Raw genomic sequence first — 20,559 nt, forward strand, 5'->3', positions numbered from 1 at the left:
AATCATGGGCTTTCGAGGGGCAAACCGAGGCTTGCGAAGCTTTCGAGCTTACCTGCGTGTGCGACGATTGCGGACACGAACATAGCATAAAAATGGCCTGAATAATCACAGACTAACTTTGCTAATTTAATTTCTACTGGGCTTGAGTTTTAATAATGTTAATTCGTTTTGAATACGGATTATTACAATTGATTTGAATTAATAATATTCATATTCAATTACGGATTTGTTTTATTAACCGATTGATTAATTAACGTGATTTAATTAATTACGCGTGGAGTAGCGCACACGTTTCCCCGAGTCTATATAATATCGCATTAGGCTCCTAAACACAAATCCTACCTCCTCTCTATTCCGGTGATAGTTTCTTACTCCGTTATAGTTCACCGAAGACGATGTTCGTGCAACACCGCCGTCTTCTCAAAAATTTCATGTAAGTTCAAATTTAACCAAAAAATATTGAGTCATTAAAAAAAATATGATTTCAAAACAAATGTAAAATCGCAAATAGATATAGGAAAAATAGTTTTTTTTAATAAGGTTTACCCAATACACACATGAAGGGTTGCGGGTCCAAATTAAAATGACCACGGTAACTTTCAAAAGAAAATAACTAGCTTGACTATAAGTTTACTGAGAATCACACTTTTATGATTTTTCCGAATGCATCAACTTTTTGGAAGAATCAATTTCCGAATTATTGACTCACCTGCCATTTTTAAAATTAAAATCAATTTTTTATATCACGTAGCCCGTAGGATGTGTATGGAACTCACGACAGAGCATGTCCTCTAAAACCCTAGCAACTGAAAATGCTATTACACAACTCATTAAACTCAACTGTTTACTTGCCGAGTCAACTCGTTCACGCCATTACACTAAAACCCTAAACCTATTTCAACAAATGCATGCATCTCATAACCTCAAACCAGACCATTACTCTCTGTCAACAACCCTAACTGCATGTGCTAATCATCGTAACATATTGTTTGGAACTCAAGTACATTGTCATTCTATTAAGTCCGGTCTTAAAAAGTACATTCATGTGTCAAACACTTTGCTTTCCTTGTACGCAAAATCAGAAAGGTTGGGGTCTGTGAAGAGGGTTTTTGAGGGGATTGAGAGCCCGGATGTTTATTCTTGGACGACATTGTTGTCGGCGTGCTCGAAACTTGGGGAAGTTGAGTATGCGTGTAAGGTGTTTGATGAAATGTCTGAGAGAAAAGTGGAAGTGGGGTGTGGTGGGAAGTGTTTGATGAAATGCCGGAGAGGAATGTGGCGGTTTGGAATGCGGTTATTACTGGGTGTGCGGAGAATGGGTAGGGAGATTGCGTTCGGGTTGTTCAGGAGGATGGGAGTGGTGGGTGTGAGGCGTGATAATTATACGTTTGCTAGTGTTTTGTCGTTGTGTTGTGGGGAGATTGAGGGGTTTGGGAGGGGAGTGCATTCGTTGGTGATTAAGACGGGTATTTAGTTAAATCGTCTGTGGTTAATGCTTTGTTGACAATGTATTTTGATTTTGGAAGTGTTGATGACGCGTTGAAGTTTTTGAAGGTGGGAAGGTGAGGTTTGTGATTGTATTAGTTATAATGCTATGATAGCTGGTTTAGCTGGTGCAGGAAGAGAGGTTGAGGCATTACTTACGTTTAAAGATATGCAAGAAGCAAATTTGAGACCCACGGAATTAACTTTTGTTAGTGTTATGGGGTGTTCATGTGCTAGAATTGCCATACAAGTACACGCGCAAGCTATCAAAATTGGCTATGAATTGTACCTCTGTGAGAAATGCAGCAATGACAATGTACTCTACTTGTGGGGATTTGGACACCGCTCATTTGGTTTTTCAGGAAATGCAAGAGAAGGATACAGTATCTTGGAACACCATTATAACAGGCTATGCACAGGGACATTTGGCTGGAGCAGCAATCTTGGCATATCTGCAAATGCAGAGTGAAGGGATTCGACCGGATGAGTTCACTGTTGGAAGTCTTTTAGCAAGCACTGAGATGCTGGTCTCTGTGGAGATGATACTAGCTGTTGTATTCAAATACGGACTTTTTTCAAATACCCAAGTGTCCAATGCATTACTTTCTGCATTTTTTAAGTACAGTGAAATAAAGCAGGCCTATGAAGTATTTAATGGCATGTGCCATCGGAATCTCATATCATGGAACTCATTGATATCAGGGCTTCAATTGAATGGCTTCCTAGTGGAGGGTTTAGTCGAATTTACTGAACTGCTGAAATCAGATATGAGTCCAAATGCTTATAGTTTTAGTATCTCCTTGAGCATATGTGCCACCATTTCTGCCTTGAAACATGGTAAACAAATTCATGGGTACATTTTAAAAAATGGGTATTTTCAACAAACTTCTTTAGGGAATGCTATCATTACATTGTATGCAAAATCTGGAGATCTGGATAGGTCTGTGAAAGTGTTCAAAGCAATGAATGAAAAAGACAATATATCATGGAATTCCATGATTTCGGCCTATGCACAGCACGGAGAGGGGATTGAAGCAGCTCGCTGTTTTGAAGTGATGCAGGATTCAGCTGGGATCAAACCAGATAAGGCAACTTTTACTGCTGTTCTTTCAGCTTGTAGTCATGCAGGTCTAGTTGATAATGGCATTCACATTTTCAACTCTATGGTCAATAAGTATGGTTTTGAACCTGGAGTAGATCACTTCTCTTGCATTGTGGACCTGCTTGGTAGAGCTGGTCATCTTGATATTGCAGAAAAACTGATAACAACTAAGCTTATTGACATAGATTCCAATATTTGGTGGACCTTATTTAGTTCTTGTGCAGCTCATGGGAATCTAAGGTTGGGAAGAATCATAGCTGAATGTCTTCTTAAAAAGAACACAACAATCCAACAGTGTATGTACTTTTGTCAAACATATATGCAGATGCTAGTCAATGGGAAGAGGCAGCTAATATGAGGGAACTGATGAAAACATGTGGAGTGATAAAACAACCAGGCTGCAGTTGGGTCAGGTCCTAAACCACTAGAGCGCTTGTTCTTATTACTGACAATAGTTTATACGGAGTAGGTGTACATCTGAGAGCGAGGCTCAGTTTTTGGTTCATGGAATCAGGACAAAGAAAGCTTTTGTATTAAACCATTACAGCGATACGACAGGTGGAGCGTCCTCTATACTTTAGGGTTCTTGAATATTTGGTATAAATAGAGGTGTATATGGTGATAAACTATGAGATTTTGCAACTCTGTAACTTGTACAGTACAGCAATGTGACAGGTGGAGCCTCCTCTATACTTTAGGATTCTTGAACATATTGTAGAAAATTATAGAAGTGTGTACAGTGATACTGATAAATTGTGAGATTTGCAATTCTGTAACTTGTACAGTACAGTGTAAATTTGAAGGAATTTAGTAATATCGTATTCTTTTACAATCATCACAGCCATGGCTCTCGCAGGCATCATCATGATGTGGAGGGATGAGATCATCCCAGACGAGGAAATAATCACAGTATTCGCAGAGCTAATTTGGTAAATTAAGAAAAAGTTTCGATTTTTATTTTTTTTAGTTGTGCTTGATTGATGTGTGTGTGTGTGTTTGTGTGCGTGTTATTGTGGTGATTAGTTTGGTTTTAGGTTAATTTGTGAAATGAGGTTGTTGAGATTGATTCAAGAGTGTTGGCGTTTGTTTTCGGATATGGCTTTAAATACTATTTTTGTGAGGGATGATAGTTTAAATGAAGTTATTTATAGTTTATTTAGTATGGAAAATGAGCGCGGAAAGTTTAAATGAAGGTGTGACGGTTTTCTGAATTTTTTGGTGCTTTTTTTTTGTTTTCTTTCTGAATAGGTGTACTAGCCAATAGAGAATAAAAGATAGCCTACTAATCCGCCACCAGCGTGGAGGAAAAGGATTGTGGAGACACATTGCGTCTTAAAGTTTTCCCTCTTCTCACATGTGTTTTATGAAAGTTTAAATGAATAGGATGACGATTGACGGCGGATTGGCGGGTGAGGTGGCTTTAGGTCTTTATCTGCCTGCTATTATGTTATTACAGCTCATGAATTTCCAACTTAGATGATTATTTATCGATTGACATGGAACAGGTTTTTGGATCATTTCAATTTTCATGATCTCATTTTTATCATTTGATATTTACCAATAAAAACTTTAGGTATTTTCAAGATTACAGGATGATAAGTTGCTTAGCTCTTTAAAGCATCATCATTTATAATTTTCACTCTATTGACTATGAATTCTCGTCTTACAACATTGAAAGCTGCTTATTTGAGGTATTGAGTTGTCTTCAATTACAGGCTAATAGGAAACCTTAGACCCAATAGGGAAGTTTAATTCACAACTTACCATTTATAGCTCTCACTGTTTAATCAGTATTGATTGATTTCTGGGGCAAGGTGGATGCTAAAAAGACGTGCATACCTCGCCTCTTTAGACTTAAGGCATGTGTTGGCAAGTTGCACCTTCGTTTAAGTGAGGCACAGTTTTTTCTTCAAAGGAGAGTCTGAATCATAGGATTCATTTATCGAAGATAACATCTGACCAGCTATCAGTTGGAGGCCTAGTTAGATACTCAGAATCAAAGCTTCAAGTGATTCTATAAATTCCTTTGGTCTTATCTCTTCATTTTTTTTCTTTCATTTTATGCTCTCTATGGTATGTTTTAACTTCTGCATGATTTGGTTATTGAAGTTGATGTTTAAAACAAGTAACAGATATGACACTTGCAGTGGTGACGCTAGAATCATTCTGCTGCAACTTAGAATGATTGTTTGCATCATGTCGTAATGTTTGAATCCATCGTGTGTATCTACCTTTTGATGTTCGTTCCTTCTGAAATCAATCCACTGAAGACTTATGGCTTGAGTATATATTAAATTTTTGCAATAGTGTGATCTTTTATTCCTTTTTGGCCAATTTTTAGAGTTTATAATTGTTGTTTTGTGGATATGCTTTTCGTGAATTCTTTAGTTATTTGGAACTTTACCTGTTGTTATGGATTACTGAGTTGCACTATTGTTCTCAGGAGCGTGAATCAGTTAGATTTGATCAAAGAGGTGGCTCTTCTAGCCTATGTTACTCGGACTCTTCATTTTACCTCCGAGTACCCGTGTCGGACACTCGACACTTGGACATGGACATTCGGACTCGGACACTTATTTCAAGCCCAAAACATGTATATTTTTCAAAATGTTGCCGAGTCTGATACCTGGACACGTGTCCATGTCGGACACTTCTAGCCGAGTCCAAGTAACATAGCTTCTAGCAGCCAGCCTATTCCAGCCAATGTCGACTTGGATGTTTTTACAAGCATACCTAGTCGTGAGAGATTTGTTCGGAGTGACAGGCTTCCTGGAGATGTCTTGCTTGCTAGAGAAAGGCTCCTTGAGAGATTAAGAGGCATTCAATTAACTGGACGGATGTTTGTAATAAATTTGTGCATTCTTCTTTTCGCTGTTGCTACTATTCACTTTGGATGCAAGTTGATCTGCTTTTGTATGGTAATTCTTGATTTGGTGTTGGTAATTTAATTTGTTATCCTGACTGATTTCTGATGTATTAATTGCTATTATTCACTTTGAATGCAAGTTGATCTGCTTTTGCATTGTAGTTCTTGATTTGGATTTTAGTAATTTAAGTTGTTATCCTGACTGGTTTCTGATGTATTAAAGGGCTTGTAGTTTAGGAGCAATAAATCTTTCAATAGGGTGTTGTAGACATATACCTTTCTTTCAAAGCATAAGTACTTCGCTATGTCCAACAGTGGTCTGATTTTTAAGACAAAGGCCTATTACCTGTCTTCCACTAGACATCAGAAGAAATTTTAGTTGGACTCGAGGATCCTGCAGATTATAATGGGCATTCAAGGGATTTTTTTTCACTTGAAATTTGAATCCTGAAACATTCTTATGTCAAGTTTTTCATTTCCTTCTCTTTCTCTTTTTGTGGTGCCATCCACATATATTCCTTTGACACACTACTATATTCCATGTCCCATTATGTAAATTAGGTTCCTTCGACCTCCTCTTAGGCTTGTTCATTACAATGGTGTGGTCCACTTGCGAAATTGGAATTATGAATTCTTGTGTCTAGTCATAGTAATAAGCTCTTTTCAACCCAAAATGAGGGAGCTTTCTCTAGGGTTTTTGGTTTCCTTGTGTCATTTTCTTGATGCCTTGTTTAGCTTTGCAAACCTATGAGTTTGATTAATTGTAACATCTGATCTTGGTCTTATTATTACACCGTTGAATGTGTTCTTATCATTATTGTTAGAGTGACTTGCTGTATTAAGTGGAAGTAAATGTTTTCACTTAGATATCTTATTTTTTTGAAGTGATCCCAGGGGAAACATAAGAGCCTCATACCTTGACTCGCATAGAAATATGAGGGATATTGAGGAGTGGCGCATGTTGGCTAGACTTAACCCATCTACCAGATCTAGCTTTGACATAGGATCATACATAGCATCAGAATCTACAAAATACCGTCCTCCTGGACTTGCTCAAGCTGATTTGGATCATCTGCACATTGAGGTTTTCACCACTACAGAGAAGGGCGATGAAGAAAATATCTCTAATGCGTCACTCGAGTGTAGCTTTTGCCTGGAGATCTTTTTGGAGGGAGCTGAACTTGTGTGCTTTCCTTGTGGGCACAAATACCATTAGTGTTGCTTGTATCCATGGATTCGGGATTGTGGGGACTGCCCTTACTGTGGAGCAGCTATAATTGTTACTGATGATAAAGCTGTAGAATGACCTGAGTATTTTGTCATGGCAATTTTCATCTGTCTTGTTTTGTATACTTTCCGGCTTAGATATATAACTTGACTCTGTAACGGTGTGAAACTGGAACATAGATCACAGAAGATTAGAGGATTACTCTTGCAGCGCCAACTGCACTGGACCACCACAACGCGTAGTTTGTTTAATTGTCTTTACTTTTGAATTTTGATAAGATTTATGTATATTCGTCATGGTTGTTGCAGATTACAGAGGTGGTTCTTTACTTCTTTTTTGGAATCTCAATCATATTACTAAACCTGGGTGATCACTTATAAATACTTGCTGTTTGGTTATCGGGTTACTGAAGTTATTCAAATGACGCCATTAACTTTCATTGTGATTGCCGGAAGCATGTCAGGGCTCATCCATCCTAGTCTTTACAATGCTTATCAAGTATGAATCTGCTACTCCCAGTTTAACATGCTTGGCAAATTTTCTGTCTGTGGAAGTGTCGGTTCCTGTAAAATATCTTATGGTGTCATTCTTTATGAACTAAAATAAGTCTTGACCTCTTGGGTTACTTGGCAAAGAAAAAGAAGGGTAGTAGTCTTTTGTTCCTTTGCAAAATTACATAGTCATTTATAATCCTTCTGAATTCTCTCTCCCTCTTGATTTACTGTTTTTTATATTATTTCAACAAGTATTCATGTTACACTATAAATTTTGATTTTCCCCCCAAAAAAGTACTACTTTCAATCCTTAAACGTTACTGACTTGTTAAATGTTAATGGCCAGATGCAGCACATAAAGCTGGTTTCCTCTACACAGCTGCCAGCTGATGCCGAGGTTTTCGCTTTTGTTACGGTGGGTCTAGTACTCCAAGTCAGGATTGAACATGCACCCACCAGAATACCAGGTCATTTTTTTTATTTGTACATTCCAAACCAGGATTGAATTTCATATATTTCTTTCACTTAACCAGCTCCTGTTTGTTTTGTTAAGGTTTTTTGACGAGAATTTTACATAGAGTTTGACATAAAACTAGCTCCCTCTCTGCCTGCCCAAGGCTCACATCAAATTTACCCCTTGCTCCGGAGTTTTAAAAAGGAAGGAAAGCAAGTGAAGGGTAAGTAAAGTAGTTTCACTTACTTCCGTAATCGTGCTCCCGAGTTTTTAAAAAGAGCGAAAGCAAGTGTTAATGAATGCAAATTTGACAATCTTTCGCTCCAAAACTTTCACTCCAAAAATGGGATGAAAGTACTTTACCACCTCCTAATCACTTCCTTCCTTCCCGTTAAAAAACTCGGGATGCACTTACTAGAAATACATCATATTGTCTAGGATTTAGCTTTGTTTTAGATACATGCAGGGGCTTTTGAAGCTATGTAATATATAGATAAACAGCTAAATTTTTATAAAAAAAAATCATCAAAAGAGAGTCACTGTGGGTAATCTTGTTGCATGATCCCAGGCTCCTAGTATCTATCATCTAGTTTATGGACATTTATTTATTTTGTCATCCTTCCAAATATTCTTGATAATGAAGTTGTGAATCTGGATATGAATTTTTTGTAGATCAATGAAGGATGGATCAGTACCCCAAATCTGGCACCGGGATACTTTTGCTGACCAGATGAGGTATTTTCAGGGTCTCTAAGTTTGGTTGTTGCAACAATGCTATTGTTATCCGAAAGTACCCAACGCAGTCTCTGCTACGCGCTAAGGCTTTTGGTACAACGTAAAAGAATTGAGCTTTTCACGAGCTTGATTCATATGGCTTAAACTCCGACTCGACTCGAGCTTGATAATATATTTTCATGTGATGCAATGGATTTGCTTCTATAATTAAGTTTGGCACTTTATTGATCTTAACCCCACAGCTAGGTGCCGATTACTCGATTAGAATTATATTTCTGAGAGGGCTTGTTGGCGATCTCATGTTTTCATTATTGTCTAGCTGCAAAGTAAATTTTGATCTTTGTTAAATTTAGATGAATATTTTCTAACACCTTGTAAAATTTTCCAATACTTTTTGGCAGTTACAGAAGAAAAAATTTCTACGATGCCATATTTCCGCCAGGAACATCTTGGATTTTCGATTTCAGATGAATGATTAGTTCTACCGACATTGTATCTCCCTCAAGACTTACAATGGCAGATGCAGCTGCGAGTTTGAACTATACCATGTTTGACCTGTAATTAGGGTAGGTGGGAACCGCGGCAATCGCACTGCTTGTCTCAGATAATCGGAAAATGCGGATCGAATGCGAATTGAAAGTACATGAATCGCAAATTTGTGGTGACTACGGATTTGATTTTTAAATAATCGTAAAAATCGGGTTGAACCGCAAGTATATTATAATGAACTATTTTACTTATCATTTACCGTGCAAGTCGGTGGTTGAACTGCAAGTCAATCTGCACCAATCGCAAAGTCACGGTTGAAAAAATCGCAATTAATCGCAACCGCAATTACGACTGATGTTGGAGATTTAAGAAAACCGCTATATGGTTTGATACGGATTTGACCTTGCAACCACCCCAGACCTAACCGTGTACACCTCTCCTGTACCTGAGGTAAGAGTTCAACTGATGGAAAGCAATATTACTCTTCAGCTTTCTTTTTTTTTTGTTAATTTAACTCTTCAGCTTTCCCATTCAAATGAATTTGACCTTTTCTTTTGGTATATATATTATGCCTCCGTCCCCGTCCCTTTGAATTGTCAGTGTTCGATACGTATTTCAAGATTCTTATCTCGCATAGTTGCATAACTTATTTTGAAAAATTTCCTTTTTTAATAAAAGTTTAAATATTTAATACTTATTCAAAAGAAAAATAAAATAAAAATGATTTATGTAACTATACTAGACAGGAGTTTTAAAATGCGTGTCGAACACTTTATTTCAAATGTTAACAATTCAAGAGACGGAGGGAATAATATATCTTGTTTAGTGTATATTATTTAAGTTTTGATTCTTATTCCGATTGATTGTTAAGTTTGTACATTTATATAATCTTCACCTACTTTAATATTTTATAGACTGAATAAGAAGTGTAATGAAAGTTGATGATCGTATTTTAACAAAGAAGGAAAGTCCAAAGTCAAATACCAATTATATTTTTTTTCATTTTGGTTAAAAATGTGAAATACGTAATGTCTATCTAGTCATGAGTTTTGTCAAATGCGATGATATCAACCGAATTACGGACTTTAGGTGTGATATCTACCAAATTACGGGTTTTAGGTTTATTTTCCTCATTCGATTTGATATTGATTTGAATTGTGTTGGGAATGAGGTTCGACTCTAATAAAAAAAAGTTATTTTCAAAGTATTTTTTTTGTTTTCCGGAACAATAGAGCGTGAAATTATCAAATTACTATTTTCTTAATTTTTTTTAGGGAATATTTATTGTGAATGCGGAAACAGTTTAGTATTTTCACTCATTTTTTGTTTTGGAAACAAAAAATTTGCTCTGTAATTAACATTTCTCATTAATTATTATGCAATATTTTTGCTTATTTGTTTGAAATACAAGCTCAAACTTCAAAGTGTTCCCAAGTTTTTAGAAATTATTAACATAATTAATTAATAGTAAAAATCATCTGTCCAGGGCTGCATAAAAGTACAAAACCGGACCGGCCTGGACCATTCATGAGCATTAAGTTCGAATTTTCAGGTTTTCGACCAAGATCATACGGGACAGTGGACTGAGCCGAAATTTTCACATGTTCAATCGACTGGATTACACAGGACAACGAACATGATCAAAAATTGATTTTTTTTTTATTTTAAAGATCGGGGACCGAATCAATTATATTACAACAAACCGGATCAAAAATCAATTTTTTTATTTTTAAAATCGGGACCGAATCAATTATATTTGGTCCGGGTTTTGAACCGACATCCGATCTAATCGAGCAACAGGTCCAGATCGAAATTCGGCGATATTCATCAATTCAGTCATTTTCGGCTACAACTGAATAGAAGATGGGGATGTCGCTAACTTGATATCATCGTCAACATTGACATTACACTTTGGAGAATAATACAGGGTCTTTGGTCTATAACATTTTTAAAAAATCGACAATAAAACTAAATTTTTTAAAATAAAATTAATATTGTTATCCAAATTAGAGCACTTTGGGCCCCACATTATTTCTTGTCTTTGATGTAAACATGAGCTGAAATTGAGACGTTCAAGTGATAACTTTTTAGTTTCTATACGTATCCGGTTTTATTTACAAAAAACAGAGGCAATTAAACAGCAACAGAGACAGGGCATATGCAGATCGGTAGCCACGTGGACGGTTGTGATCTGATTCAATCTGCTGCCGCGTGTTGCTGCATGCTATGTTACACTTTGGAACACGTATTCCACGTGGATGTGATTTAAATTAGGTACAACTATAAAATATTTAAATAATAGAATTAATAATAATTTGAAATAATTTGTGTGGTCCATCTTATTTAAAAAATGAATAAACAAAATAATAACAATTTTAAGCTCCTCCTAAAATTAACTTTGTAAACAAATTAATAAATTATACTTTCAAAAATTATTATAATCATATTTTTATATATGTTCGACCATAACTTAACTCATTTAGCTCTGTATCATTTTAACTCGGTTCGGTCGTTTAACTTAAGATAAAAAAAACAATTTTGATTAAAATTAGATAATTCAAGTGATTAAGAGTTTATCTTCTGTCTTCCCAGGTTATAGGCTCGACCCTCGCTCACCTCGAGATTTTTTTAAAACCGATACTCCCTTTGTACCTTTTTACTTTTCTCGTTTCATACATGAGACAAATTATTAATTTAGGCATAATCTGTAAGAGTATATATATAGTCATGAGTGATCTTTTTTGACCCATATTTATGAGTACTTTAATACGGTGAACTTTTTATATTTTATATTAATACGAAATTAAAGATATTAATTATTAAAGTGTGCATGAGCAAACGTGATAAAGACAAACGGGAAAAGTATTAAGGGACGGGTCACACTGGGATGTTTACGTTACTATTCGGCACACATTTCTAGACTTCTATAAAATATAGTTTCATAATGTTTTTTCAATTTTTTTTTTGAATAAAAGTTTAAACATAAAACTTTTATTCAAAAAAAAAACAAAAAAATATATTATGAAACTATACTTTAAACGAGCATTAAAAAACGTGCCGAAAAGTAACATAAATAATCCGGTGGGACGGAGGGAGTAATGCTACATGATATCCATTAATCAACCATGTATATACCGCTTAAAGTAGTATCCTGAGTGGGAAAGATGTACTCTGCCCTTAGGAAGATTGTTTCCGTGAATAGCCCGACTTAGCGTAATAAATATATAGTGTGATATGTATATATATATATCCGCAGGATATAATGTTATAAGATGTATTTGTCAAATGAATAATTTTTTATAAATATTTATGTATATAAAGGATATTCAAATATCTTAAATTACAATTTATTAGAGAAAATAAAAACAATTATTGGATTTGGAGGTGAAATGAGAAAGTGTTAAAAGCATAGCAAAGCACTAGAAAAGGGGGGGAGTAATAAGCTGGGCGTTGGCGGCATCCGCATGAAGCGTGAGTTTTGATTTTTGTGTCGTCTTTCATCTTCACCCCCCCTCTTTTCCTCCTATACATACAAATATACTTACATATCTCACTTACATATCCTAAACCGCTTTCGAAGCTCCTTGTTTTTCACACACGCGTCAATGCTCTCTCTCTCTCTCTCTCATACATAATTAAACCCTAATTTACTCCACTCTCTCTCTCTCTCTCTCTCTCTCTCTCTCTTTCTCTCTCTCGCTCGCTCTCGCTTCACTCTCTCCTGCTTTGCTCTCCGATCGGTAACTCTCTCCTGCATTTCTCTCCTTTTTACTTGTATATTTATGCTGTTTTATGCATTTTTGTTACTTTTGATAGCGATTATTGCTGTAATTGATGTTTTTTACCGGAATTGTTGTTAATTAGCGATTTTATGTGTTGATTGAAACTTTGAGTTGTTGAGGAGGTGATTTTTGTGATTTGCATTGTGAATTTACTTGATTTTGTGTGATTGTCTGGTTTCGCTTGCGGATCTGTGTAAAACTGTTATGTTATGTACTGTAGAGTAGTGTTGCTGCGATGTTTTGGTGGTGATTTGGTTAGATTTTGTTGATTTCATTGTGTTCGTGCTTGATTTTGTTTTTTTGAACTAGTTATGTCTTTGTATGTGCTTTGATGTTTAGATAACTGTCATTTAGCTTCGTTTAAGTCGGTTTATGGATGTCTTTTTGAGTTTATGAAAAGTTGTTGCTTCGGTTTGATGTTTTCAGTACAAACCTTTGAAGTTGCAGGAATTCTATTAGTGTAAGAAATACAGTTGGACAGTTGGTAAGTTACTATGTAGTAGCATGAGTTGCACGTCTTAATTGTTTGACATTGTTGTTATGATCTTTCGTGAGAAAACTTAAGGCAACTTGAGCATATTCTGGTAGTTGACTAGACAGGCACACTACACTTACCTACTTGCAGTATTCGGATTAACTGTCATTTGGACTTTTGCGTCTATTTCTACGTTTTCGCTTGTTGGTAGGTAGGCGGTAGTTACTTATTTCTCAGTATTTAGGGAAAGGATAATATGGATAGAGGTAGTTAGACTTCTTTTGCCCGTTATTCAAACAATTGTTTTCACGTGGGTAAACTGATATCGTCTACCGCTCTTTGGAATGTGTAGTCTATTACTCTATTCAGAATCTCATTAAATTAACGTGTTGTTTCCTATCATTAAATGATGAACATTTTGACTTTGTTTGGATTTTTTCGCCTTTTCCGCATCTTTTTCTAGTATATAGTCTTTTCACTTTCTATTTTTGAGACCGGGGTTCCGGTTTTGACTTGCTAAATTTCAAACCAAGTTTTCCTTTTGACTGCTGAGTTAAGAAACGTGTTCAATGTGAAAACATTATTTTTCTGCCATAACCTTTCACATTAACTAAGAAATTGACTTAATTTTCTGTCCAAGAATGCATCCATTTTATGCTTAGCTGTCTGTTTCATAATTTTGTAGTGTGTTTGATATATCGAATAAATTTATTTTGGTGAATCAAATTATTAACATTAGTTCTAGTCAACCATGCTTTCGAATTATTGGGTAATTCTCATCCTTGACTCGTGAATGTAGTTACTTTAGTTACATTAAATAAAGAGATTGGCTTTCTGATCATTCAGTCCATCACTTGATCAGATAAATTCCCATTAATTATTATATCAAGTGTGCGCACTGGTAAAACACAGACATTTGTTTCTATATATAATTAGCCTAGGAATCTAGGTTTCTTGATCTACCTTGGGTTTCTTATTTGCAGCATTCTTTGTTTTTTGTTTTCCTAATTCAGTATGAATTCTTTGCTACTATTATTTCACTAAATATGCCATTTTGGATTATCTATCTTTCTTGTGATTAGAATTTCACTTAAACTAACTCATTTTGTTTGAGTTAAACTAACTCATTTTGTTTGAGTTTTAGGCTTCTTTGTACTCTCTCAGAAGGCGGTACATTTACAAATCATCATTTAATCTCACTCACTGTCAAACTTCTGCTACAGTGATGGCTAGTGAAACTCTTGCAAATCCAACCAATGGAAGTGTTGTTACAAGTCCTAATCCACAGAGGACTTATCAAGTTGTTGTTGCTGCAGCCCATAATATGGGAATTGGCAAGGATGGTAGTTTGCCCTGGAAGTTACCTTCTGACCTCAAATTTTTCAAGGATGTCACCCTGACTACATCAGATCCTTTGAAAAGAAATGCTGTCATTATGGGTAGAAAAACATGGGAAAGCATTCCGCTCCAGCATCGCCCTCTGCCTGGACGCCTTAATGTTGTTCTGACTCGTTCAGGGAGCTTTGACATTGCAACTGCCGAAAATGTTGTAATATGTGGAAGCATGCTTTCTGCTCTGGAATTATTAGCAGAATCTCCTTATTGTGTTTCGATTGAAAAGGTGTTTATCATTGGGGGTGGCCAGATATATAGGTGACTACACTTTGTTGTTTATTCCTTTATTATTTATTAAGGAGATTTCCTTTCAACATATGTGATGTATTGTTTTATTGATGCAGGGAAGCTCTCAATGCTCCTGGATGTGATGCAGTCCACATCACCGAAATCGAAGAACACATCGAATGTGATACCTTCATCCCTCCGATCAATGAATCTGTTTTCCAGCCATGGTACTCATCATTCCCAGTGGTGGAAAACAACATCCGTTACTGTTTTACAACTTATGTCCGTGTGAGGAATTCTGGTGTGGAGCTTACAAGTGAGGCCAATGATCAGCTGTCTGATGGTAACTTAGATTCTGGTAAGTTTGAAATTCAGAGGTTCTCTTTCCTCCCAAAGCCAGTTTATGAGAAACATGAGGAGTATTTGTATCTGAGACTGGTTGAGAATATCATTTCAAATGGCGTGGAAAAGAATGACAGGACACGAACTGGTACCGTGTCTATATTTGGTTGCCAGGTAACGGTAGCTCATACTAAAGATAAATGCCTTCTGTCTTATACTAAGCTTTAAGAAATAATGTCATATGTCTGGGCTGATGTGTTATATGATTCTCCTTTTACTTGTTTACAGATGCGGTTCAATTTGCGCAAATCTTTTCCACTCCTTACAACCAAGGCATGTCTGTGCTATTTTTTCTTTTCTTTTTCAAGTTAATGAGTTTTTAGATTGAGATTCAGTTTGTGACTGGACAGAAAGTTTTTTGGAGAGGAGTTGTTGAAGAACTGCTGTGGTTCATCAGTGGTTCAACGAATGCGAAGGTAATAATATCAATTTTGCAGGATGCAAAATTTATTGTTTTGGTTATTAGTGTTAAGTTCTAATTATATTTATTACTGCTGCATGCTTAAGGTAATACTCACACTAGAAGGTAGTATTTAGTATCAAGGTCATGTCTTTTTTCTCGAGCATTACTTGAACAGTCTGTTTTCAAATATGTAGATGTGTCAAATATACATATGAGTTCTGCTTAATAAGTTCCAGCTTAAGATTATTTTACAGTTAATCTGATGTTGTATACAGTTTCTTAAGGAGAAGGGCGTTAATATTTGGGAGGAAAATGGATCCAGGGAATATCTTGACAGGTAGTTGGTTGTTTCATGGTTCAGATACAGGCTACTTCTTATGAGTTTCTTTTATGATAATATAGTTTTATTGCTTCCCAGTATTGGTTTGGCGGATAGAGAAGAAGGTGACTTGGGGCCTGTATATGGTTTCCAGTGGAGGCACTTTGGTGCGAGGTGTGATCTCCTTTCCTGTAGCCTAGCTATTGGTTACTAGAATTTAATGCAGAAGTTTAGCTTGTTTGTTGACCTGTAGAACTTGTCATATACAGGTACACTGATATGCACGCTGACTACACTGGACAAGGATTTGATCAGTTGCTGGATGTTATTTCAAAGATAAAAAATAATCCTGATGACAGGAGAATTATCCTTTCAGCTTGGAATCCATCTGATCTCAAGCTAATGGCACTCCCACCCTGCCACATGTTTGCCCAGGTTATTGTTTCGACAATTTCTAAATGTTAATATTTTATACAGTCCTTTATGTGTTTTAATTTTTATTTCTTTTCATTTAGTTCTATGTAGCAAATGGCGAGTTATCATGTCAAATGTATCAGCGCTCTGCTGATATGGGTCTTGGCGTTCCATTTAACATCGCGTCCTATGCACTCCTAACATGCATGATTGCTCATGTTTGTGGTATGCACTTCGGCACCAACTGGCTAGCTTTGTTATTGCATTAATTGTTGCACCACTGTTTGTTTCTTGTTGCAAATTATATACCGTGATGCTTCTAATGCTAGAGAGCTATCATTTTCTCTAATCAACTCTAAAAAAATTATTTTCCACGTGGATCGATCCGCTGACTAGGCACAATTGATTTCTTGATTTGTGGGTTTTCTTAGAAGTATTTACAAAAAAAATCCCTGTATCTTCCGTGCAGATCTTGTGCCCGGAGATTTTGTTCATACTATTGGGGATGCTCATGTCTACTGTAACCATATAAGACCTCTTCAAGACCAGCTCCAGAAACAGCCTAAGCCATTTCCAGTAAGTATCAAGTAAAAAGATATGAACCGTAATCTGCAAAAAGGCGCCTATGTATTATGAAGTGGATTTGGTCATCCTTTTTGTATTCTAGCTTCCTATCCAGTATGGAACTAAAGTTTGTATTAATGTTTAGGTCTTGAAGATCAATTCTGAGAAGAGGGACATAGACTCTTTTGAGGCTGCTGATTTCAAACTCATTGGCTATGATCCCCACCAGAAAATCGCAATGAAAATGGCAGTATAACATGATGACTATCCAAATGTTTGGACTCTAACCTGCCTATATGCAGTTGTTTTTCAGGCAAGTAAGCTATCTGATTATGTGGCAATCATCTAATGTCAAGTATGTCTATTAATTGCAACTTGTCATGCGAAAAGGTCTATGAATGAGTCAGGGTACACGATTCAGAATTCAGAAATTTTCCATAATTTTCCATTTTATTGTTTTTTTTTTGTAATGACTACTCTGCAAAAATTAACATAAGCCTCAGTATTGTAAAACCGTCACAGCAAAAGATATGAAACAATCATCTGCTGTTGACATAAGTTCTTTTAGTGTCATTGTCAAAATTCAAATCTTATTATCTCTTTTTAAGTGCCCTAACATAACTTTGTTACTGTACTGTATCTGCTTGTCCTTAAATTTTGGGTTGTAAAAATGTCCTTGCCTGTACTGTAGAGTATTGTTGTAGTATCTGAACCTTTTGGTAATGAGATGCAGTGTCCTCATTTCCATTGTATATATAATTATCTTATTGCCCAAATAGAAAATGAACTCAAGGACTGAACGTGTTTATTCTTTGTGATCAGGAACAGCTACTGGGAGCTTTTGCAGTGATCTCTATCATGACATAATACAAAAAGAAATTATCTGATGAAATATAGTTAAAGTCATATGTAGGAAATGAAAATCCTTTAGGTCCACAGACAGATCAGTGGTTCTAAGGTGATTTAGATGTTTTTATCCGACTTTCTGGTTTGGTTTTTCCCCGGATATTTTAGTTTATATTCGTGTTTTGTCCCCCCTCGCCAGGATTGTTCAACTTGGATGATGACTTTCTGTTGAATGGTGTAAGGGTTTATGATTTTTCTTTAATTTTAACTGTCTTTAAAGTAAATTTGTTTTGGCTCTAGTTGTTTACAAGCCTTTTATCAGTTCATCGGTCATGCCAATTAATTTTCTTTGGTCTAGAATTGTGTTTATTTTGTAGACACAATTCTGTTGCTTTCTGTGAGATGGCTTCTCATGTCTATTGCTTCCCATTTTCTAGTCTTTCCACTGACCTTTGAAAAATCTTGCACCTAACCTCTGCAAGGAATTAGAATTTAGGAATATATCCAACCCTTGACCTCATCTTGCACCATGAAAGTAGGAGTAGCTTAATCCGATTCATATAGGAGTCAACATTGCCCGCCTCCTGATTCTCCTTCATGAATTTTCTGTTTTCCAAATATATATTCACTTCGCGTAGCCCTCCCACCAGGATCCGTATTTAATTAAATTATCAAGTATTATCTCTCATATTAGCATTATCAAATTATCTTTATATCGTTGTTAAATATTTGTCTTAGCCCTCCCATTTGTATCAATATTAGCATCTCAGTTCCCTTGAAATCTATTTTAGCTTTAGCATCATTGAATTCTAGACATACTAGTAAATAAAACATCCTTGTGTTGTCCAATACATTTACTTTTTCCTATCCTCTTGTCAGTTTTAAACTAAAGCTACTGAACTTTTCACTATATATCATTTACCCAGTACTCCTTGATAAAAAGCCCTGCAAACCTGCAATTATCTTTTCATTCAATTTACCATGTTTTCCGTTGTTTCTAGAACTCTACTATGATCTTTTAAATAATAATACTAGCAAAACTCTGGTGGAGTTCCTTTATGCATTCTAAAATCAAATCTTTGAAATTTTCAATATTCAGTTGTCAATTTGCATTATGCCACTAATCTTTATAAAAGAATGTGGAATATATAGCCATTCCTCATATTATGCCCACAATATTACCAGTCTCTCTGGATTTCCACTGTCTTTCACATATATGAATCTCTGATCTACTATTACAAATAGGTTTTATTCCGGGAAGAGTAGTGCTAGGTGTACAGAATTTTGTACAAAAAAATTGTACAAAAATGACATGACACTTGATGTGAGGTGTTTTTAATTGGTGATATTGATGTAAATGCAGATGGGTCATTCCAATTAAAATTCATCACATGTCATTATGTAAAAAATTCTGTATACCAAGCATTTTCCTTCCGGAAATATTATGAAACAATTTTCATTTGGCATCTTACAAGTTGCTGCTGAACCCATTCATGATTATCTCCATCTTTAAACTTGTGATTTTTTCGGTTATATGTCTAGAAATGCTTTTTTTAAAGAATTAAGTGTCAGCTTGTTATACGTTATGCCACGCGTTTGATATCCTTTAAAAATAATCTCTACGAGAAGAGCACGGATTTCTCGGATCTTTGATGCGGAGAGTTGTGCACTGAGTACAACTTTAGTTTCATTCATCAAATTACTAGTAAGGTTTGTTGCATGCATCTCTATACAACTTAAAACCAGTGAGACTATAAAATTCTCATTGATTTTAGTGCTTAAACTGTACAGCGTCCATGCCATTGTAGTAGCATGATTTAGATAATTAAGCTAACTATAACTACATAATTCTATGAAAAAGAAAAAGAGGCATCTCTGATCTACCTCTTGATCTTTCTCTTTTCCGCTCATCATCTAAGCTCCATAAGTTACAATAGATGAGAATTCTTCCCTCAGAGATCTCTGTTGTCGAGCAATAAACGCTTCGACTGTATGCCTGAACTCTTCGCCACTCATTTCATCCTCTGCATAACATTTACGACTGAAGTTCTGTCCCCAAGTCTCGTGCTCTGGTGTTTTTCTGATCACTGCATAATCAGTTCTTTCACTGTATTTTTCGCTTTTCCTACCATTTTCTGTCACAGTTCGCCTTAGTCTCCTGCAAGAATCTTGAGGCTGGTGTTTTATGAAATTCTCCGAGTGGCTCCTAAGCATCGTTCTATCTTCAAAACTACACAAATCTAACACAGGTTCTTCTTTGTCACCTTTCACCTGTTTCTTCCCCTGCCTTTTCCTCTGTTTCTTGACTCCGTCGACTTGATCAATACCAATTTTGTTCTCACACCCCTCAACATACTCATTACAGAACTCAATGACAGGGTTAAAGTTTTTGGTTTCCTGAGCTGAAAGCTGTCCAGATTTCAAGAAAAGAACGACGACAATTGCATTTCCAAGGATGAAGAGGAAGCCAGGGCTAAAGATAGTGATCGAGAGACCGCGTAGACAGTCACTGGATACCTTGAAAGCCAATGGCAAATGAGCTGAGATCCTTGTTACAATGAATAGAAATATGCAGACCTCCATGAACCTGAACAAAGTTGTGATCTTTTGAAGTCTGTTGTACCTCAAGATTGCATTGGCCTTTTCCACTTTGATATCAAAGCAATCCATTTTTTGTTGTTATGTTTGAGTTGGAGTCTCAAAATTTGAAATGGAAGTGAGGATTTTAGAATGGTGTCACTCAATGGAGAATTGGTTTATGATCAAAAAGTTGTCAAATAGAGAGTTTGGAGTAGTGTTTGGAGTGAACATAAACATAGTAAGCAAAGAAAAGAAGAAGTTTTTTTTTTCTCTTATTTTCTTTGGCTTTGGAGTGAGC

General features: G+C 36.0%; 2 protein-coding genes, 1 long non-coding RNA gene and 1 pseudogene across 3 annotated transcripts; 3 read left to right on the top strand and 1 right to left on the bottom strand.

Annotated features, from left to right (window-relative positions):
* The first annotated feature begins 730 nt into the window (after positions 1–730).
* On the top strand, positions 731–3,419 carry LOC141704794 (pentatricopeptide repeat-containing protein At3g49740-like; annotated as a pseudogene).
* A 2,561-nt stretch (positions 3,420–5,980) lies between these two features.
* On the top strand, positions 5,981–9,413 carry LOC141704795 (uncharacterized). The gene is made up of 5 exons (XR_012568081.1): positions 5,981–7,179; positions 7,522–7,642; positions 7,729–7,852; positions 8,302–8,364; positions 8,766–9,413. It is a non-coding gene; the product is annotated as an uncharacterized LOC141704795 (long non-coding RNA).
* A 2,860-nt stretch (positions 9,414–12,273) lies between these two features.
* On the top strand, positions 12,274–17,943 carry LOC141704797 (bifunctional dihydrofolate reductase-thymidylate synthase). Its single transcript, XM_074507969.1, has 12 exons — positions 12,274–12,593; positions 14,255–14,763; positions 14,850–15,249; positions 15,364–15,408; positions 15,486–15,551; positions 15,814–15,875; positions 15,957–16,031; positions 16,127–16,292; positions 16,373–16,496; positions 16,741–16,847; positions 16,981–17,148; positions 17,658–17,943. Exons 2-11 carry the CDS (start codon positions 14,336–14,338, stop codon positions 17,089–17,091), a joined length of 1,584 nt encoding a protein of 527 aa, XP_074364070.1. The 5' UTR covers positions 12,274–12,593; positions 14,255–14,335; the 3' UTR covers positions 17,092–17,148; positions 17,658–17,943.
* Positions 17,944–19,595: 1,652 nt separating this feature from the next.
* LOC141704796 (uncharacterized) lies at positions 19,596–20,351 on the bottom strand. Its single transcript, XM_074507968.1, has one exon. The coding sequence runs from the start codon at positions 20,349–20,351 to the stop codon at positions 19,596–19,598; it is 756 nt and encodes a 251-aa protein (XP_074364069.1).
* Between the last annotated feature and the right edge of the window lie 208 nt (positions 20,352–20,559).

This window comes from Apium graveolens, unplaced genomic scaffold (assembly GCF_009905375.1).
Source record: "Apium graveolens cultivar Ventura unplaced genomic scaffold, ASM990537v1 ctg8251, whole genome shotgun sequence".
NCBI lineage: Eukaryota > Viridiplantae > Streptophyta > Magnoliopsida > Apiales > Apiaceae > Apium > Apium graveolens.

Excerpts from the sequence above, each read along its gene's own strand:
- LOC141704797 (XM_074507969.1), top strand. The coding sequence starts at position 14,336 with ATGGCTAGTGAAACTCTTGCAAATCCAACCAATGGAAGTGTTGTTACA. Across the intron at positions 15,552-15,813 it reads GTGGTTCAACGAATGCGAAG|TTTCTTAAGGAGAAGGGCGT; the intron begins GTAATAATATCA and ends TGTTGTATACAG. Across the intron at positions 16,497-16,740 it reads CATGATTGCTCATGTTTGTG|ATCTTGTGCCCGGAGATTTT; the intron begins GTATGCACTTCG and ends TCTTCCGTGCAG.
- LOC141704796 (XM_074507968.1), bottom strand. The coding sequence starts at position 20,351 with ATGGATTGCTTTGATATCAAAGTGGAAAAGGCCAATGCAATCTTGAGG.